This window comes from Scatophagus argus, chromosome 8, assembly GCF_020382885.2.
Source record: "Scatophagus argus isolate fScaArg1 chromosome 8, fScaArg1.pri, whole genome shotgun sequence".
Lineage (NCBI taxonomy): Eukaryota > Metazoa > Chordata > Actinopteri > Scatophagidae > Scatophagus > Scatophagus argus.
In genome coordinates, this window is record NC_058500.1 from 3,452,351 (window position 1) to 3,472,564 (window position 20,214).

At 42.9% G+C, this 20,214-nt stretch overlaps 1 protein-coding gene across 1 annotated transcript in view; it reads right to left on the reverse strand.

The window, feature by feature from the left end:
- Window positions 1-440: 440 nt before the first annotated feature.
- Window positions 441-20,214, reverse strand: part of LOC124063182 (probable phospholipid-transporting ATPase IIA) — a 31,707-nt gene continuing 11,933 nt past the window's right edge. Inside the window, exons 10-28 of the mRNA XM_046396572.1 lie at window positions 20,041-20,117; window positions 19,229-19,389; window positions 18,988-19,130; window positions 17,700-17,812; window positions 16,723-16,932; window positions 14,859-15,020; window positions 14,214-14,306; window positions 13,997-14,080; window positions 12,975-13,145; window positions 11,379-11,477; window positions 10,179-10,268; window positions 9,780-9,924; window positions 8,573-8,637; window positions 7,769-7,924; window positions 5,814-5,878; window positions 5,479-5,587; window positions 5,305-5,362; window positions 3,560-3,763; window positions 441-2,250 (exon numbers count right to left, since the gene is read on the reverse strand). Coding sequence (XP_046252528.1) covers window positions 2,114-2,250; window positions 3,560-3,763; window positions 5,305-5,362; window positions 5,479-5,587; window positions 5,814-5,878; window positions 7,769-7,924; window positions 8,573-8,637; window positions 9,780-9,924; window positions 10,179-10,268; window positions 11,379-11,477; window positions 12,975-13,145; window positions 13,997-14,080; window positions 14,214-14,306; window positions 14,859-15,020; window positions 16,723-16,932; window positions 17,700-17,812; window positions 18,988-19,130; window positions 19,229-19,389; window positions 20,041-20,117 — 2,342 coding nt within the window. The 3' untranslated portion in view covers window positions 441-2,113. The remainder of the gene's footprint in view (window positions 2,251-3,559; window positions 3,764-5,304; window positions 5,363-5,478; window positions 5,588-5,813; window positions 5,879-7,768; window positions 7,925-8,572; window positions 8,638-9,779; window positions 9,925-10,178; window positions 10,269-11,378; window positions 11,478-12,974; window positions 13,146-13,996; window positions 14,081-14,213; window positions 14,307-14,858; window positions 15,021-16,722; window positions 16,933-17,699; window positions 17,813-18,987; window positions 19,131-19,228; window positions 19,390-20,040; window positions 20,118-20,214) is intronic.

The window sequence follows — 20,214 nt, forward strand, 5'->3', positions numbered from 1 at the left end:
TCCGTCCGTGCGTTTCACAGTTCTTAATAATAAGACCCCAAAACGGCATCAATCACAAATCCCATTAAAAGACCAAACAATGAATTGATCCCGTATGCACAGCCTGATTGATTTCACCCCTCTGGGCCATAAAGCCACAGACAAGCACATCAGACAGCCACACTGCTGCATGTTTACTTTGACTCAACCCCACATCCAACGTCCCGCTGCCATAAATATGCACTAGACCAAACGTATATTAATCCGCAGCTGAAAATAGTCCCTAACAAATGCACTCTTTACTCCTGTTTCAGTGACGTGTGTTCAGCGCTCATCTGTTTCTGGAAATTACTGATCAGATGTGGTGAGAAAATCAGAAAGACACATCTGGTCTCTTCTGGAGATTTGATTACAGTAAGAAAAAAACATGAAAATAACACCAACACTGAAAGAAAAATAACACAAGAAATGAAAATGAGATTTATTAATCATCAGCACAACACTGACATCAACACGATTCTCCCTTTTTGTTCTGCTCGTGTGAGCGCAATCAACACCATTAAATAAAACACGTTAATAAATAGTAAAGAAAAAACAGGTTATTTACAAGCAGACAAATCATTTCAGGATAAATGTTTTGCAATTCTGTTAGAACATAAAAAATACAATTATCAGTTGTACAAAACAAAATTCTGTGCAAACGGCGCGAACGGCGTGAATTCAGTGGGGATCAACATTGTAGTTTGACATGACACTGAAACGCTTGCTGATGGCACCCGGACGCTCTGTTAGACACACAGAGTGTTAACGGCTCCTCTTTCCAACTCAATTAAACCTTTTCAGTGAGTCTGAAATAACTGACAGTGTGGTCATGTTAGTATGTTAGCTGTTAACTATCTACAGGGTCTGCACCGTCACACCATTAACAAAATGAAACACGACGAGCGTGGCGTGGAGGCGTGCAGCAGTAAGACTGACCAACAACATTCACTGACGGCAGGTGATTTGATCCCGTCTTTCTGTTACAGCTGAGCCGCTGAGGTCAGTGCGAGTGAGCAGTGAGGGGGCGTGGAGCCGATGAAAAGGGGGCGGGCAGCTGGACTCCGGTCACCAAAGTATTTTCAGTTATGGCTTTAGGTCGCCGTTACAGTGAGTCACCATGCAATGCTGAAGTGTGGCCGGCGCTGGTCTGCCGAGCAGCCACATGAGAGGCTTCATCATTCCCCTGCAGACATGCAGCCAAGGCGGGAATGCCGGCAGAAGGTTTCGGCCGCAAATAACCAACACTCCTTTGTGGCCGTTTTGACCGCGCTGCACTCACACTAACGACTCAGGGTCCACACAAAGACACAAGGACAGATTTAACATCAGACGCTACGGGCCAGGCTAAAATAAACAACCACACCACCTCCGCCGTGTTGGTCTGCAGCATCGCAGTGACGCATAAACAAATACACAAACTTGCAGACGTGTGTTTTTTGCAAAGTCTAGCCAGTAAATTTTTTATTTTTTTTTACCACGTAATTCCCAAACTCCATTTAGAAATCATGTTTAAGGAGAGTGTGAATCAAGTCCCGAGCGAAAACGCGACGTCAATTTCAGCGTCTAACAATAAAAACAGATTTACTATTTAAGACAGAACTTGGATATTGGAGAAAATTAGTTTCCAACCTAAGTGACACATCTACAGCAGTGAGTGAGAGATTGTTTTTCCCTTTTATTTTCTTTGATGCAAGTTTGGACACAATTTACTGAACTGATTTTGAGCTTTAAACATGCAGACTAAAGAGCAGCGTGTTTTTACGTTAATACTTCAGATTTCTGTTCATCAGTCTGAGAGCTAAATGAGTTCAACTAAATCACTTCACTGCCGTTGTTGTCCACATGGAAAAATCATCAGTTAGTCTTTGCATCAAACACATGAAGCAAGGAGCACTGCTTTTAACAACAACCCCCCCTCCCAAACCCACCAGTAAACATCCTGTCCCTGACAGAACCGTCCCATTTTCACCTTCCCATGTAAGAGTTTTTCAGGACAAAGTAAAGGGAGTGAATCCACGTTTGACTCTCTGGTTGAAGTGCAGGTTCAGCAGTATGAGGACAGGGGACACGGTTCTGAGGCTCCTCTCAGTCTTTAAGTGGTCAGCTTGGAGTAGCTGGGTGGAGAGAAGCGCCTGCGCAGGTACTTGAGGATGTAAAGGGGCAGACAGCTGACCAGCGTGATGACAGTCACCTTCCACAGGAACGACACTGTGGTGATGAAGTATATGTCTGCCATGGAGCAAGAGTCAAAAGATCAGGATGAGGTTGCAGCACACAGACACACATCACTAAACATCATCTATAATATGACTTTTGAAATGAGTATGACAAACACAAACACAGAAAAATGAAAATGCATCACAACAATATTTTTCCTCACTTGCCTCTCAGGACCTCTGAGTGTAACTCAGCTCATTCTGTGTTACACTCTGCAGAGCACAGGTCTGATCATTTGGGGCCTTTGAGGAAACAGGAAGTATAACGTAGCCATGGAGAGAGAGAGAGAGAGAGCTAGCTATGGGCTACAACTTGACCTCAGTTTTTGGCAGCATTAAAAGTTATGTTGTGCTCTCAGCAGCTCCTGTTTGCATTGTACCCATCAGTTCACATCCAGCTATCACTGGATTACTTCAGTAATGAAGAAAGCTTTGAAATACAATGATTTTCAGTCAAGTTCTGGGGTCATAAGTACAGAGAGATAAATGAACCTCTAACACTTTCAAACAAATTTCCTTGGAAAAAGTCAAATTAAGCGTGCAAACTGCACATGCAGCAGAAGAAGAGCCTTTAAAATCTATTCCAGTCCAACTTCAAGAGGGAGGAAAAGTGTCCAAAAAGGGTACACTTGACCACATGCCAGTCATGATCCACAGTGGTCGAGATTGTAGGCTGAAAATGGAACTCCACACCCCACATAAAGCTGAAAATAAAGGCTTCGAAAGCTCTCGGTTGGTGTATTGTATATGTCACAGTCTTATTATGGCGCAGCTAAAATTGTCCTATTTTTTTGCATGCTAAAGTAAACAAATGCCCAAGAGCCTGGCAACATGCAGGCTGTAACGGAGTAACATCATGACCATCAACACACCCTTCTCCTGCTACAAAAGCTGTTTATGTTTCAGACTTGTAATGGCCATGAATCAGGAAAATACTACTTTTATGGCCAGTGTTTTCTCCACACCTTCACTGTGACAAACACACGGACCTCGGCAGTCCACAGGAAACTAACAGGACTGTTGGCATTTCCTCTCTGATACTACGGTATGTCCCAGCCTCAGCCATGCCAGGACAACTTGTCAATGCGCTCACATTTAGCCTTCCTAATATCCAGCATACCACAGCTTATTGTACACCAGAGGCGTAATATGAACGAGAAGGTCACCCTCACTGCTGAATGCTGACGCACTTTAAGGTCAGCAAAAGCACAATAACCTCAATCCGGCTGCAGAGGCTTGTTTTCTCGTCTCAATCAAATGTGAGAGTCTCCTTCTGATGGGGCGAAACACGAGTTTATGTGCACCTGTTTGCGTTCGCTCACCTATGAATTCATGCAGGAAGACGAGCGAGGCGACGTAACAGGCCAAGCTCAGGAGCTCGCCGACTATCATGAGCCAGTGCCACGTCTGAATGGTCAGGGCCACCATCAGCAGCTCCGTCAGGATCAGAGAGGTGAAGGAAATGGCAACGATGTGGACGAACTCGGACTCGAAGAGCAGCAGGGCTCCGTACATGATGATGCTCCCTGTGGAGTGAAAAGAGGGCAGAACCTGCGTTACAGTCGCTCTTTAGTCTGAAAAGGGTGGAGGTCTGAAGGGACAAAAGGCAGAAAAAAGAGAGAATATAGAAATAAATTATTAACTGTGTGCCACAACCACAATGACTGACTGAAAAAGTAGTGAAAGACACACAGAGCAGCAAAACTAAAAGGTTTAAAAGCAGTGTATCAGGATTGGATGTAAGAGAAAAATATTCAGAGGTTTGGTTTTCTCCATCGTTAACCAGCTGCTTGGAGATTAAGCAGAAAGTAGAAAGGATGAAATTTCCTTTGTCTTCCACTGCAGTAACTGACTGAATTATCTATAGCTGCATTCAGTTACATTTCTGAACTCTCTTGGTGACTTTTGTTGGTTTGGAAGTCTCATAAAGAATGTGATTCAATTTCCAACCAGAATCTTTGTCTTGACAGGTGAATTTTTACTTGAAAAATCTTCTGTCTGTCAGAGAAAGGATCTCATATCTGAAATTATCTCATCACCTTGAACATACACAGAGAATGTCCAAAAACACTGAGAGTGGAGTGACACCGACATAAGGAGCTGTGGTTTGGAAACCAGGCCCTATTGTCTCAAATAATGTTCATGTTTTGACAGAAATAGATAAAAAAGGTTTCAGGGCGTAGCTTATGATGCTCCTGTAAACACCTTTTGGCTGCAAATGGCCCGTGTCGGAAAGTTACCTCAGGCTTTTTGACAAACACCAAAAGAAGTGTGTATGAAAGTGTGTGGGCTGTTACAGAGCATGATACCATCTTCTTTTCTTTATATGTCAGGATTTGATTTGTCTACTTTGATACTTTGTAAATCAAATAACCAGACAAATAATACAGACTAAATATAGTTCGAATGCTCCAACATCAGGACTGCTGACTCCATATAGACAAAAGTACTGGGACACTCTTTGTCACTGAATTCAGGCGTGTTTCAGGGTTTGGGCTCGGCCCCTGACTTCCAGTGAAGGGAAATCTTAATGCTTCAGCATACCAAGACATTTTGGACAATGCTATGCTTCCAACTTTATGACAACAGTTTGTTGAAGGCCCTTTTCTATTCCAGCATGACTGTGCCCCAGTGCACAAAGCAAAGCTCCATAAAGACATGGTTGGATGAGTTTGGTGTGGAAGAACTTGACTGGCCCACACAGAGCCCTGACCTCAACCCCATCCAACACCTTTGGGATGAACTGGAACGGAGATTGTGAGCCAGGCCTTTTGGTCCAACATCAGTGTGTGACCTCACAAATGCTCTACTGCATGAATGGGCACAAATTCCCACAGAAACACTCCAACATGTTGTGGAAAGCCTTCACAGAAGAGTGGAAGCTGTTAGAGCTGCAAAGCTGTCTCTAAGATATCATTAAAGTCCCTGTTGGTGTACTGTTAGGTGTCCCGATACTTTGGTCTATACGGTGCATGTAAAGTGATACTCTAGTATGTATGACTATGCCTCTCTGGTGCGACATCAGTGACTCACTGCTGATCAGCAGTTTGTACAAACACTTCTTTACCTTGATAGATGCTTATTAGGACCCATATTAGAAACGTCTTGAAAGATAGCGGTCGACCCTGTTGAGAGAGAACACAGGAACGATCTTCATATGCATCACTTTTCAAACAAAGTTTCCGTACTTCATATCTGGCCGCGCTGTAACAGTCAGTGTGTGTGAACATTCATTAGGCACCTTCAGGAGATCTTTGTACAGTTCTGGGTACAGCATGGCAACCTCAGACTTAACATCTTTGTCCAGCACCAGGGAGAAGACAGGGAACATGGTGTAGACAGTGGAGTAGCTGAAACAGACAAAATTCATGCAAATTCGGTGTGGAGAACATACTCTGAAAGGCGCCTCACACATTTCATTGTTCGGCAGTGAGATGTATCAGTCCACTAGTCAATACTTTCACATTTTCCCCTTCTCGCATTACAACAGTGCTCTAACACAGAGGAAATGCCAGGGAAACAAGGCAGCCAAATGCTCTCTCGATAAGTCATCACCAGTCAGAGTTTGTATCTCACCCAATAGTCAGGAATCCTTGGTAAAGTGGGACAGAAGCAAAGTAGAAAACAGAGGAGAAGACCGCCTGGGGAAACAGAAAAAAAAAAGAAAAGAGAACGTCAGTGAGCCGTCATTTATTCTTGGAAGTGGTATTACAGATGATAATGGAAGAAATCAGAGGCAATGCTTTCCAAATGTTAATCCTTTTTTTACATCACAGAAATACAAGAAAGTGAAAGCCATAACATTAATCTGGGACGGAAACACACGAATCAAAAGGCAACCACAGTCTGACTAATCAATTAGTCAAATCCCACGTACAAAATGCAACAAGGCAATAATCCTCACTCTGCCGCAGGAAAGCAGACTCCACTGACCAAATCTAGCATGTGTCTTTAACATATGGATTATGTCAACACTGTGCTGTCAAAAAGTGAGCCTACCATCCAGGCTGCCCCACACCAGACAGGTCACAGCTGTGGTTGGTGCTAATGTGAGACGTGGAGGAGGGCCTCCCTAAAACCCCAAAATCCATGATGCAGTGAGTCATGGGCTGTCCCTCCACGGCGGGGGCTGAGGTTGGACTGGGACATGGGAACTTGACTGGGGACGGTGTTGAATGTGTGTGTGGGTGTGTGTGTGTGTGGGGGGGCTGGCTTAGAAGGGCACCACGGGTTGACTTCTCTGAGTCACTGTGCACCCCACCCTTCCATGACCACCCCTGAAACTTCGCCCTGACCCACCCCAATCGTTTCCTCCTCGCATTTTTTAGGTGTTGTGGATAAACATAACCCGTATCTGCCTGCCCAAACTTTAAGAAAGCATGCATTCTTTTCCAGACATTTTACACTATTTTAGGATTGCTTTGGTTGCAGTGTGCAAAACTCTTAGAGCAAAGAGCCAAATTGGCTGCCCAAATCCTTGCATTTAAACACAAAACTCTGTCCTCGCATACGAAGAGAAACACACTGCATCCCATTTTAAGGAAATAAACAAATAAATTAACAAGCTTGGAAACACAGTAAAACTTGTTGGCAAGCAGTTCATCTTAATTTAACATTATTATCTCAGTGAGCAGCACTGCATGCAGATTTTCTAATTACTTGCATCTCAAATGTATGGCAGGAGTGGAAAGGAGTTAATGTCAGATTACTAACAGAATGTCACAATGTGTAGAGCTTCCACTAAAGTAGTGCAAATTGTTGCTTAATGTTAAAAGTTTAATTATCTAAAATGCAGAAATTTAGGCAGCGAAGCAAAATCTCAATGCTCATTTTATCTTGGATGAATGTAAGATGTATTTAAACCTTCAGTGCGGGACTTTAACATATAAACGAACGGCCGCTACATGCAGGTCATAACGAACTCACACGATGCTGATCAAAGCAGTCACCACCAGATAAATCGCTCTATGTTTTGCAGTATAGCACAGGGTTTTAAAACCTGTAAGTCTGTGGCCACTTTCGCACACTGATATTGATGGGTTTTATGTCAGCCGGTGAAGCCTGGCTTGCCGGGGCTGAAGGGGGGAGCATCGGCATGAGGCTACAGCCGATACATTTATGGCGGACCCTGCAAGCACGACAACCTGCTCTCACTGCCAGAAGGGGGAGACAAAGATTCCGCACTGCAAGTTTAAGCCGAACTCTGGAATTCGTATCTACATTTACAGTAACAGCTTTATTAAATGAACAGAGGAGTCATTTCTACTCTGCAAATGAATGTTTTCCCTCATAGCTTGTATAGCTTGTAAGCGTAAAAATGAGTAAAACTCATACATAAACACAACTCTTTGTGCTGCTCTGATATGTAATACATGTAATGAGTTATACATACTTTGATTCAGAAAATTTCCAGGCCAGAATTAGAAGTTTGTGGTCAGAGCAAAAAAAAAAAAAAAACATTCAAAAGGTATAATTTTCACATGGCTGATGAGCACAAAGCCAAATGGCACCACATTTCAGTTGTGCTCTACCTGCATGGCGCTGATGCACAGGCTCCTGTGGATGACAAACTGGCTGAGGGCAGCAGACCTTTTGTAGCTGTTCCGACCGTGGACCATGAGGAGACGGCCTAAATGTTTGAACTGAGTCACCGAGAAGTCGGCGGCCAGCGAGGCCTGCTTTCCTTCCTGTCAAAAACACAGCAGAGAGGGCAGTGAGGACAAGCTACAAGAAGTCTTTGATGACCTGAAAAGGGTTTTGGTGCTTGTTATGAAACTTGGTTATTTGGAAAGAGAACGATCTGAAAGTGGGCAAACATGACATTATAATCCTTCAGACTCCAGCAGATTTTAATCACCATCAATCTTCATTCATCTTATACACTGAGCTTGGTCTCATAACTGGTTCATTACTAACTGTAAGGCCTTTTTATCGTGGTGCTATTATCACTCCTTATTTTTCTATCTTAAAAGGGGGAGCATTGATCTCCTCAACTAACTCTTGGCAAGAATGGAAATAAGTGAATGTCCCAAAAAGTCAAACGGTTTTTCCAAGTACAGTCATTTGTGACAGACCTATAAAGTTCATGTCTGAGCGAACTGGCTGTCTTGACAGGAAGTTACAGCGAGGCAGGCCGGTGAAAGACTCTTACTTTTACTTAAGCACAAAGGCATCCGCTGCTCTTTATTTCCTCTACTCAGACAATAGATCCTCATAAAGAGGAATCATCTGTGCGCATGTCTCTGAACGTGAGAGAGATCTTGACAGGAAACACAAAGAGAAAATCTGTGAGAGCTTCATGTCAGTGTGAAGCGATGAGATGGACAGAGTCTTACTTTTCCCTCCACTCCCACGCCACAGTCCGCTTCCTGGATCATGCTGACATCGTTTCCTCCATCCCCTAAGAGAAAACAAAAGCCACGGAGGTGTCAGGATTCACATCAGTGATTCCCCAATACAAACTATTAGTGAGCATTATGTGTGCGTGTATTTCACGGGACACTCCCTTAATTTGGCCTGATTAGGAGATCAGAGCCAAAGACAAAGAAAGGAAAAAGACTATGAGAATATCTGTTTAGAATTTGCAAGATAAACGGTGAGATAAAGCGCAGTTTCCACGAGTCCTGAAAGATTTAAATGTTCAAAACAAAAGGGAGAAATTCCAGTTAAATATTATCTGTGCTAATATTATCAAATATTATCCGTCTGTAACTGACCACCTGGGAATCATCTTGGGAATCTTCTTTGGAATCTCCCATTCTCTACACTGACTCCAGACTTACAAATAAAATTGCGCTTGTGCTCACAAGCAAAGCGGATTTTCATCAGTATGACCGCGGGATTCTTTGTGCTAATTCACTCCATTTACTCTGCCCTCCCTCCACTCTGCCTGGTCCTCCTCAAACAATACACTGCAAAGCGACAGCTGCAAAAACTGATGAAGTTTTATAACAGAAAGAAAAATTTAATCTCTAATTTTCATGTTTCATGTTTTGGTGTGAACACAAAGGGCTTGTTTTCGCTGGACATTATGATCAGAGAGATTTAAATATATAAGACTTTCCCAAAAAGATTTTCCCAGTAAAGAAAAAAACATAGTAGTTAACTGGATAATGTAAACCCCCAAAGCCACAATATTCATAAAAATATCTTTAGTTTAACGCATAAATCATATGTAAAATATTCCATTTAATAGATTAACAATTTAGTGAGCCGTCTTCCACTGCTGTCCATTAAAAACGATTCATGTGTAAAACAAGAAGAACAGTGATGAGTGATTACTTCGAGTGATAAGTTCCCACACACTCAAATCACCTTGACTGCTTGACTGTGGCATTTTATAATGGCAGAACAGGTGAGGGGATTAGAAGTGAGTGTCAAAGGTTTGTGGTTGAGACAGATATATTTTGAAGAGGGTGTAGAGAAGGAAAAACCGTTGTTAAATATCAAAAACCACAGCAATTAAAAAAAAAAAACAAAACAAAAAAGCTGAAAGCTCAACAGACGAGTGAAAGCTGTTGGACACTTTCTATTTTCACTCACCTACAGCGCAGGTGAGTTTGCCTGTGCGCTCTTGCAGCAGCCGGACTATCTGAGCCTTCTGTGTGGGGGTACATCGGCAGCAAACCACGGCGGGACACTGACACGCGAGCTCCATGAACTCATACTCATAATATTTCAGACAAACCTGGAAGAAAGCCACCAGAACAGGCAGGTGAGCAACTGATAACTGATCTCAGCTGTGGATCTATAGCTCCTCAACTTACAGTTGGACTCCTACTGCATTTCAGAAAGTGACTCTGACCACAGATACCACTTCCAGAGATGCTTCAGTGGCAGCGATATTATCACGCATCACACAGAAAACATGTCACAGTTTCATAAGGTGACAGAAGTCAGTGGGAGGGGGGTTAGACACACACAGAGGCCCTCAGAGTTTACCTCAAGCGAGTCCCCCGATATCACCAGTGCGCAGTCGTGTTTTCTCCTGAAAGCGTTGAGCTCCAGGTGGGCTTCCCCTCGTGTTGTCACCTATGGCAGTGGAAACCACATTTATAAATGCACACGCATGCAAGCTTGCACAAAACACACTGTCAAGAAATAAAGATACAGAAAGGGATAACAATCTCTTAGCCTCTGCAGCCTGATTGTTATCGGACTGGTAGTTCTTCAGCTCATTTCCCTCCAGCTGCACTGATGGCAAGCGTTAAATCCGGAGATACCTCACTGATGGAGCTGGATGATATGTAACATATTAAACTGAGTATTTTCCCATATGAACCCTTCAAACGTCTTCTATGTACAGTTTAGGTATGCTTAGCAGCGAGGGTTACAGTAAAGCGGTACAATAACCTCAATTAGAAAACATTGTATTATAAAATCAAGCGAGGTTCCTAACAATTGTGTTAGGTTCAAATATAGACCTAAAAATTCTCCAAAAGGCAGCACTGACAGGGCATGGTGTTAATCTGTCGACAAGAGTTATGCTCTGGAATGAATATCCTTCAACCGCCGACTATTCATACGTCAATCCAGATCAGGCCATCGGTGGCCACCAGGAAACTAATCCAGATGTATGTGTTGCAGGCCCAGTCAGCACTCCCCCGTCCACTGGGACAGAGGTTTTCAAGCCGTGCCAACCATTGTTATTCTCTTCCAGTAACCGCAGTCGTACGCAAGTCGTAACCTTCCTATATGGCAGGCGTTCCCTCTGCTCTGGCACAGCTCCAGAGGGGAAGGCAGAAGCGGACTATCAAAGCGGCGAGAGAGAGTACGAAACCTGCAAAACAAATTAGGAAGTGAGCCCAGTGCATGTTCCCTCTGGGAGTGGTCCAGCTGGTTTCTCCTCTGTTAGAGCGAAGGCCTGTTTGTTCTCTTTGACAGTGGCTTGGATTCTTTCACTGGTGGGAGGTGATTTACTCAGCCGTGCACGCTGGCTTCGGCTGCATGCGTGGCTGTGAGGGGCTGCATGACCACTAGCTAATGGGCCTTGGTCTCACAGAGGATGGATGCCCAAGGGGCGGCGGTATCAGGAAACTGTCAGTGCTGCACTGAACTGGGATGACCCCTGCGGTACTAAAATCAACTATTAACCACTTCATATGCATGTAAGAGGAAGAGGGGTCTTTGCCCTGCACTTACAGGTCTGAAGATATGGATGTCCTGGTTGCGGGTGATCAGATGGGCGTTCTTAGCGGTGCACGTGGCCGTTTCAAGCTTGTCTCCTGTCAGCATCCAAACCTATGCAGAACCCAAAGAGTAACATGTAGCAAATATCATTTTATATCAATAAGATGCACTGATGTTTGAACAAAAAAAATCCATGCACATTGTATATAAATACTATATATACAAAAAGACAAAATGTTTTCATAATCTCTCTCCTAAATCCATCAACACGAGCTTAATTTCAGGGATTAAAGGCTCTATACACTTGTGTTTGTGAGACTTTAAATGGTTTATTCATCCAAGTTACTGTAGTGGTTTGGGGTGTTATTTATCATGTTGATTCCATTCAGTGGAGTTTGAAGGAAATTAATTTCTGCTGCTCACAGCATTAAAAACAGTCAGCAGGAATGTCTGTATGTCATTCTGTCTGATGATGAATGTCTGAGTTTTCATCTAAACTACTTTCAACAGGAGAAACAGTCCACATGGAGACTGCTGGCAGCGTGTTACTGACTTATCATTATAAGGTTACTGGAACATGTGTTTTTCTGAGAAAATACAACCACTGGATTTTTTAAATGTGACTTTTTAATACAAAATCCTGTTTACCTCCACTTTACTGAAGTAAAGGCAGAAATCTCACAGAGAGATATTTAAAACAAATAAAACAAAACCCAACCTAACCTCCACAGCTAGAGACCAATTAGTTCCTTTGCCATTTGGTTGAACAGGCCTTTTAAAAAGCACAATCAGTGACTAATCATCTCTCTATTTCCCTTGCAAAAAACCAAACACTAACTTTCATTTCAAAGTGTGGTCAAATATCTTCAATCAACCAGCTGAAGTGTGCCAACCCACAACCACTTGGGGGCGCCTCAGCAGCTCACCTGGCACAATGTGCGCACCATGTGACCTGGACTCGGTTTGGGCCCTTGACTGCATGTCATTCTGTCTCTCTTCAGCTGTCACTAATAAAGCTGTGGTTTTCAAATAGTGCGTGTTTCTCCTCAGACAAAGCTCGGAATACGTCGCCCCCTTTAACCCCACTTAGTTTACTCACTTAGTTTCACTCGATTCCTGGATGCCTCTGACATCGTGATGATGTTATTTTACCTCATGGACACACAACAATTGAGCCAAGAGAGCTTAACATTGCTGTCTGACATGACTTCAGACCGCACCAATTAAATGAAACATGTCTACAATAAGCCACTTATTAGTTTCTGACTCAGAAAAAGTGGGTAAAACAGTAAACATTTGCAAAACTATACCTTGTCTCTATAATATATATCTCTTCAATCAAATTACATACATTAAGACTATTCTATGGGACTGACTTTTGAGAAATAACATAATAACTAATGCTGTATTTTTTTATATCCATCTGACTCAAACAAACAAAAAACCAACCCAACCGGCTTAAAACCTTCCTCATAATTCATTCAGCTTCAAAACAATCTTGGTTTTTATACTTAAGGGAGGCACGTGGATGGAAAACATGTATGCCTCTTGTTTTTCTGTGTGTTCTTTTGGTTTGCTGTGATTGTGAGCTATGAGACCCCCCCAGACCTTGATGCCTGCATTGCGCAGGATCTCCAGGGTGGGCCTGACATCAGCCTGGAGCTGATCCTCCACCCCAGTCAGACACAGCAGCTCCATCTCCATCTCCAGACTCTCAATCACTGTGGCCACCTTCAGAGAGCGGTCGTGGACGCTCAGCTTGGCCTGGATGTACCGTGCCTGGGGAGCATGAGAGGAGCGGGAATGTTTTCAGAAGGAGGAGATTAAATTAGCACAAATAAGGTAAAATCATTGCATGACCAAAGACAGAAAACAGCCAGGAATAAAGGGAGGAAATATCAATATGGCCACCAGCTGTGAAAGTCATGACAAACAGAGAGTAAAAGTCAAAAGTATCAAAAAAAACTGCAACAGGGAGACCTTCAAGTGTGCATGCACAACATTTTTACAACCTACACTGAGATTAAACTGTGTGCAGCATGAATACAGACTGTTCACTACACACAGAAATTTGCATATAAGCTATCGACACTTCAGTTTAAATACAAACTCACAGGTATTTGCATACAGCCATCCCTTAAAGCTACTATGTTTCAGAAAGCTGGAAATACAGAACAGACATGATCAATTGGTTAACACCCATATTCAGCCCTCCAGCTCCAGGGCAATTTGTGAGTGAGATAAAGCAAAAACAATCTGAGCGTGACTCATACAGGAACATAAACTCCGTGTGTGACTCAGTGGGTGACTCACTGCTGCCCACCAGCTCTGCTCACACAATTATACACTTCAGCAGCGGGCCTGGGGCTGAAGGCTACAGGGGAGACAGCCCAGCCCTGCTCAAACAATGAGTGGGGCCTGTGTGTGTGTGTGGGAGGATGGGGTGTATGGACTGGACCCTAATTACTAAACACAATGACATTTAGAAATTCCTAACCTGTCTGTATCAAATAAAATTCTGTAGCGGCCTTATCAAACACAAGACAGACAAACTAAATGTGTACGTCTTGCTCTGTGATCAGTTTGAGCCTCAGTCCCCCAGCTAAGCCTCAGTTTGAATGAGCACTTGCCTCAAAGTCTTGATACTGCTCCTCTGTCAGTGACTTCTTGGACACCACGAGGACTCTCAGGCCTTCCCTCGCCATGTTTCCACACTAGAAAACAGAGTCGGCAACATGTGGATTCAGCAAGTTTACAATCTCTATTAGCCTTTGAGTCATCTATGGCAGGAATCAAATCACCGTCATTACATATTCAACATGTCTTGTGAAAAAGGAGGAACTCTACCTCCTCTTCCAGCCAGTCATTATACTGGACGATGCCTGCCATCACCACATCAGCGCCCTTCATGTAGAAAGTGATCTCTCCTGTGGATTCATCCTAGAAAATAATCGTTCACAGCTTATTGTGTGTGAGGCGTAAAACAGGCTATAAAAAAACTGACCCGAGAATGTTCCACTCGGAAGGGATTTCCACTCCATACAAACGTGGGCCAAAGTGCACGTGCATTATTGTGTTGCCTAGAACTGTATAATGTATTTTGGTACTCACAAGGGGTTTCAAAAAGTATTTGAAAATATTATCATGAGGAAGTCAAATTTTAAAAATCCCAAGCTTCCTGAGTTAGCCCAGCCAGTGAAAATACAGTTAGTCATCAGACTTAGTCAGAGGTTACTAAAAGGTGAGGTTTTTCTCAGATAATATGCTTTAATAGGAATTGTTTTTTTTTTTCCTTTGTTTGTCTTGTTGAAGCTTGTGTCAAGCACCAACCTCTCCTAGCAACAAGCACTGACTTACATTGTGATTAAAACTAACATTTAAGAAATTGGGCGAACTTGGAAATCAAGAAGGCAAAATGAACAACAGCTGCCGCATTTTAACAGACAAAGGAGAACAATAAATCACAAGAAACAAAACGATCTCGGCACTCACTCGCACTATGATGCCCATCCTCTTGCTCTCATAGGTGAAAGGGAACAGCTGCAGGATGGTGAAGTTCAGTATTTGGCCAGTAGGGGTCCGCAGCTGCATGGAGGACTGGTCTCTTCCCACCAGGGTCAGACCAACACTCTCAGTCCACTGCACCAGCGACACCTATCAACACCACATTGTAAAGGCTTCAGTGGGTGGTTGTTAAAAAATATATGAGCACATTTAGGTGAATATTATAGCTAACATTTTATGTTTTTACAGAATAATAAAACAAAAATAATAAATCATCACTGAAGTGCATGCAGCAAAAAGAAAAATGGTAAGTCCATTATGTCAACACGATGCTCCTTTACTTGGATTACAAAGAAAACAGTGAAGGGCACTTTGGACTGAGCGGGATGTCAGAGAGCACAGTAACCATTCAGCTTTAATCAATACCTCAAGCATTTTCAGCACTCAAGTCTATTGATTGATAAACTAGAGAAATGTCCATCTCTGAACTGAAAATACTGTTTTTGCTTGATCCTTTCTGAAGGACATAACAAATGACATCCATTAATACAATGTTAACTTGTGTGTGTGTGTGCGTGTGTGTGCGTGTGCAGGGAGAAAAAGAGAGGGGAGATGACATTGCCCAATAACTTCCAGACCAGAAGCCAGATCACAAACCCAATTCATCATCCATCTTCTGACAGGTCTAATAACAGAGCAGCCAAATGGACACAGATGAGAGAAAACAACAAAGATCTCCATGTTCCAACTCCGACTTTATGACAGATTTTGTGGCTCCAAAATTCCTTATTTCAAAAAGTACGTGACCTTGTAGTCTGACAATGCACGGCCAGGGGAGCTCTTTAACGTCAGAAACAGCTCTGACTACCGTAATGTTTGCCATCCAGGTTGGGAAATATGAAGATTGTGCTCTGTCATGGTCTAGAAATAGTCACTGTGGAGGCATTCTTGGATCTGGTCTCGGCCACGACAGCACCACCTTGTAAAAGCAGCGACAGGGTTGGCTGCAGAATTGTAACTGGACTGAATAGATCTGTATCCAGTTGGCTTGACTCAGAACCACCGCATGGCAGGCAAGTTTTTATGAGATGAAATACAAAGTGATTCAGACGTAAACTCTACTTGGTGATTCACACATAACGTAAGTCATCCTTGTGATTGTTATCATTTGTGCATGAGATGTTTCGATATCAACACATGAGCAAAAATCACATTTTCATCTGAGTGCAGATATCTTTACAAATTGTAACAGATCCACAGAAAAATGTCACTTTTCACTGCACTGGTAAAATCATGCATTCAACAGTCATTCAGACATTGTGTCCACAGCACTCACAACCAAAACCAGATCTATATTAAGACTTCCTGAAAGCTGTAGGAAAGCAAACTGAATTTTGCTCTAGACTGTGTCAAACTCAGACGATGCGCCTTTTGGGGCTTCGGCAAAGAAGCAACAGTTTCAATTTTTATCCAGTGTGACCTAAAAGAATAAAACGGCTCAATTTCCTTCCCATGTGATAAACCACGCATCTTTAATCACGACAGATGTTATGGGCTCCATCAAAATGTGCAATCAAAGAGGAAATTCAAAAGGGGATAAGTGCAATGGGCCAGGGAGCACATTAAGGAAATCCGTATTTACACCGCAGGAAATGGATCGAAGTCAAATTCCGCAGCCCTCTTCCTCATGTTCAAAGAATTCATAATGATCAAGGACATAAATGTGGAACGCCATTTGGCTTGTGAGTGTTGCCCTTCGATAAGAAGAATTTTCTCAATTGTCAATTGTTTCTCAATTGATAATGTCACTATAAACCGGATGAATTTGGTTCTGTATCACTGGCCACCATACCTCATCTGGGCTGGACGCCTGGTAGACTCTGCATGTGTCTTCATAATGCTGCTCTGCCTCGGCCTGATCTGTCACACCGTTGGACTCGTACACTGGAGTCACATTGTGAACCAGGGCGATGGCCTTCACAGCCTCATGAACTCGACTGCTGATGGTCTTGCGCACCTTAGTGGCAGCCGGGGCCCTGGAGGCTGGAAGGTCATGGGTGGGCTGAAGAGAATTACAGAACGCATTGTGATCTAAAGAAGAGCACATAGGAAATGGAAGAGCCATAACATGCTTTTCTAATAGTTTTTCATTGTGGTCAAGGTTTTTCTAAGAGAGGGCAGCTCTGCAGATAATAGAACTAATAATCTGTACTGTCCAAAGAAGCTGTAGGACAAAAGATCTGTAGTGTTAAAGTGAAATAAAAAGAAAATGTTTGACGTATACTCTGAACAATACACACAAACATGCATTTAAAAACCTATTTTGAAAAAAAGAGATTCCCAAGTGAAGAAGAGCAGGTTTTAGTCTCAGAAACTTCCAGCTCCACTAACCACATATTCAGTCCTTTATGTGATGGTGGCCTGTAAACATAACCAGATGTGTAAAGCAAATATGAACAATTTGCATTGTGGCCTTGCTATTTTTAGAAGGCTGTGCGTTCCAGGGGTTAATGGTGGCGTCATTAAAGAAGTCCGGTCAGTGCTTCGCTTGTGGGCTAATCCTGTTTCCTGCTTCGCTAACCTCTGATGTCAAGGGGGACAAAGAGAGTCACCTAAGGTCAGGAAGCATTCGGCCAAACAATAATCACAAAACTGATATGGTTCTTAAAACAATGCTCATGTCTGTCTGTTTTCCCCTTTCCAAAGATTTTCAAACTTTTCTTTACTGTTTGTTTTCTAAATGTTGGGGGCGAATTTGTTAATTTTTAGTGACTTCTGCTCTCGGGCACAGAGCAGTGTACAGACTCATGCATGTGTATTTGTTTTTACCTGTGTGTAGGCGCTGAACACATGGCTCTGTACTTCATCCATTGAGTCCATCCCATAGGCCACAGTGCCAAGATGGAGCCGCCTGAACACCATTTCGTTCTGAGTCAGAGTCCCTGGTAAAGATCACATTACAGGCGTTCAAACACTCAAATTCCCTCAAAGTGATTACAACTGCCAGATTAATTTCAGCATCTTGTGCTTCATGTCACACTTTTGCATATACACAGTAAGTCATAATCATCGACAGCAGAAAATTTGAAATGGTGTTTTTTTTCAGTGTCTATAACTGTTCTAGTATCTCTACACCTTTTACAGGCTGGGAAAATATTAAACATAACCTACATCAGTTACTTAAAAAAAATGGCAAGAAAGCCAGATGCTTTCCCTTTGCCACTCCACACAGCCTCTACATCTTCACACTCACTTTAAAAGCATTTTCCACAGTATATCAAAAAGACCTCAAGGGCCTTGCACGTACATTAGACTGACCTGCAGACCCCGTCAGCCTATCACGGTCTGGATGGGAAATGGCTGATCATTTTATTGGGTATGAGGGTTATAAATCTGACGTGTAACACCTCGAGCCTGAGGAAGTGCACCACCGACGGTGGTGTTACGCTCTGAAGGTGTGTATGGATGAGAGACCTTTGCATATGATTTAAGGGTCCAATAAGAAGCAGGTCTCCAGGAGCAGAGACCCCACCAAAGACAAACCCCTCTAGGGAAGGAAACTCTGTCCCACTGCATACTTCCTTGGCAAATCCCCAGCACTACAACGTCTCGTATTAGTGCTCCACATGGTGGCCTCAGCGATTCTTTTGACCACACAAGCAAGGGTATTTTAATTTATATGATATATATCAAAAGAAATTCAATCAGTCCAAGCACATTGTAGTCTAATGTCCATGCTGTTTTAGATTGAAATATTAGTAACTGATGAAACAGAAAAATAAAAGGGGTTATTTTTTTACATTTCATAGTGACTAGTATTTAAGGCAGTGTGAGGTGTCATCAACTATGCTATACACTATGAAATCATTAAATTTAACGGTTTATTGGTCTTAGCTTTGCCTTGGTCTCATTTAGGATGGGAGAAAAGTGATAACATTTAGAAAAGATAATGTCTCAGCTATTCAGTGCAAGGTGAGGAATCACAAGCTTTGTCCCAGTTGTGCATGCAGTCCTGCTCCACAGGCACAGTGCACTGTTATGCCCGACGTGCTTTTCCGAGGCGTTTGTGAAGTGGGTGCACCTGTACAGATGACCCTGGGTGTCACTGGGGCCTAACCTGTTTTGTCAGTCAGCAGGTAGGAGATGCGTCCAAGCTGCTCAGGTATGGTGCTCGCCCTCACCATCGTCCCAGGAATCTTGGAGTCCTTCTTAATCATCCAACTGAAAACCATCTTTCCCATATCCAGATTGACACGCAAGCTGCGTCAAATAAAAGCAAGTGAGTTCTTTTCACGCCTTAAATGTAAATAGAATTCAACATTGCAGATGACTTTGAAGTGGAGAATCTTGAATCGCACCTGATGGGCACAATGTGAGAGAAGAGCAGCAGGAAGCGAAAGATCTGGAGGTACCAACGACCAGCGAAGTGCTGGAGGGCCACCATGACCAGTGACACCACCACAAGGGCCCCAAACAGGATCTTAGTCAAACAGTTCACTTCCAAGTCAAACAAACCCACCTACCAAGGAGCAAACATTATCAGGTGTCAAATAAATGTAAACACAAATACCTGTTATTCTATTTTATATAGTAGATTTATACTTATTTCAGTTTTAACCTATTTTTATATTTTTCACTTTCTTTCTTGTTCGGGAAAATTACAAATACAACGTCTGTAAAAAAGTATGAGTACAGTGCAGGTTACAGTTTGTCTGTAAATGAAAGCTGCTGTCTCTTAGTAAAGAAAAAGGGGTGGGGTGGGGAGGGGTGGGGGTTGCCCCAAGCAAGAATTGACTTCAGCCCTGGAGGAAAGCAAACATCTCTCCTCCTCATTGACTATAGCCTGTAAAGAAAAGGCTAACAGCCAAAACAGATTTTTTTGTTATTGTGGTTGCATAAAAATTTAAGTTGCTGTCAGACCGCTACTACACTGCCCTGTTAATGCAGGCAACTCCCTCGTGTGCAATAAGAGGCAGAACAAATATTTTGACCGCAGTGAAAACGCTGTCGATGCAGAATTCAAATGTCAAGGCTGCGAATGAAGCTTGGAACTGTTCGGTACAGTCAAATGGCAAATGACATTAATTAATCTACGAAGGATAAATTAACGTCAACATCATCATCTGCGGAGTAAGTGTAAGTCTTCAGGCTGCAGCTCACACTACTGTACCTTGTGCCTCGGGTTGGAGGTGTTCATGACACTGCGCAGCTCCCTGCCTGTGTAAATCACAACCCCCACCACTGTGCCTGGAATGAGGGAGAGAATAAGACCTGAAAGAACCGCCTCAGGTCCATATCGTAAAGTTACAACATAAAACACTGTGTGTCTCCCAGACTTACACTC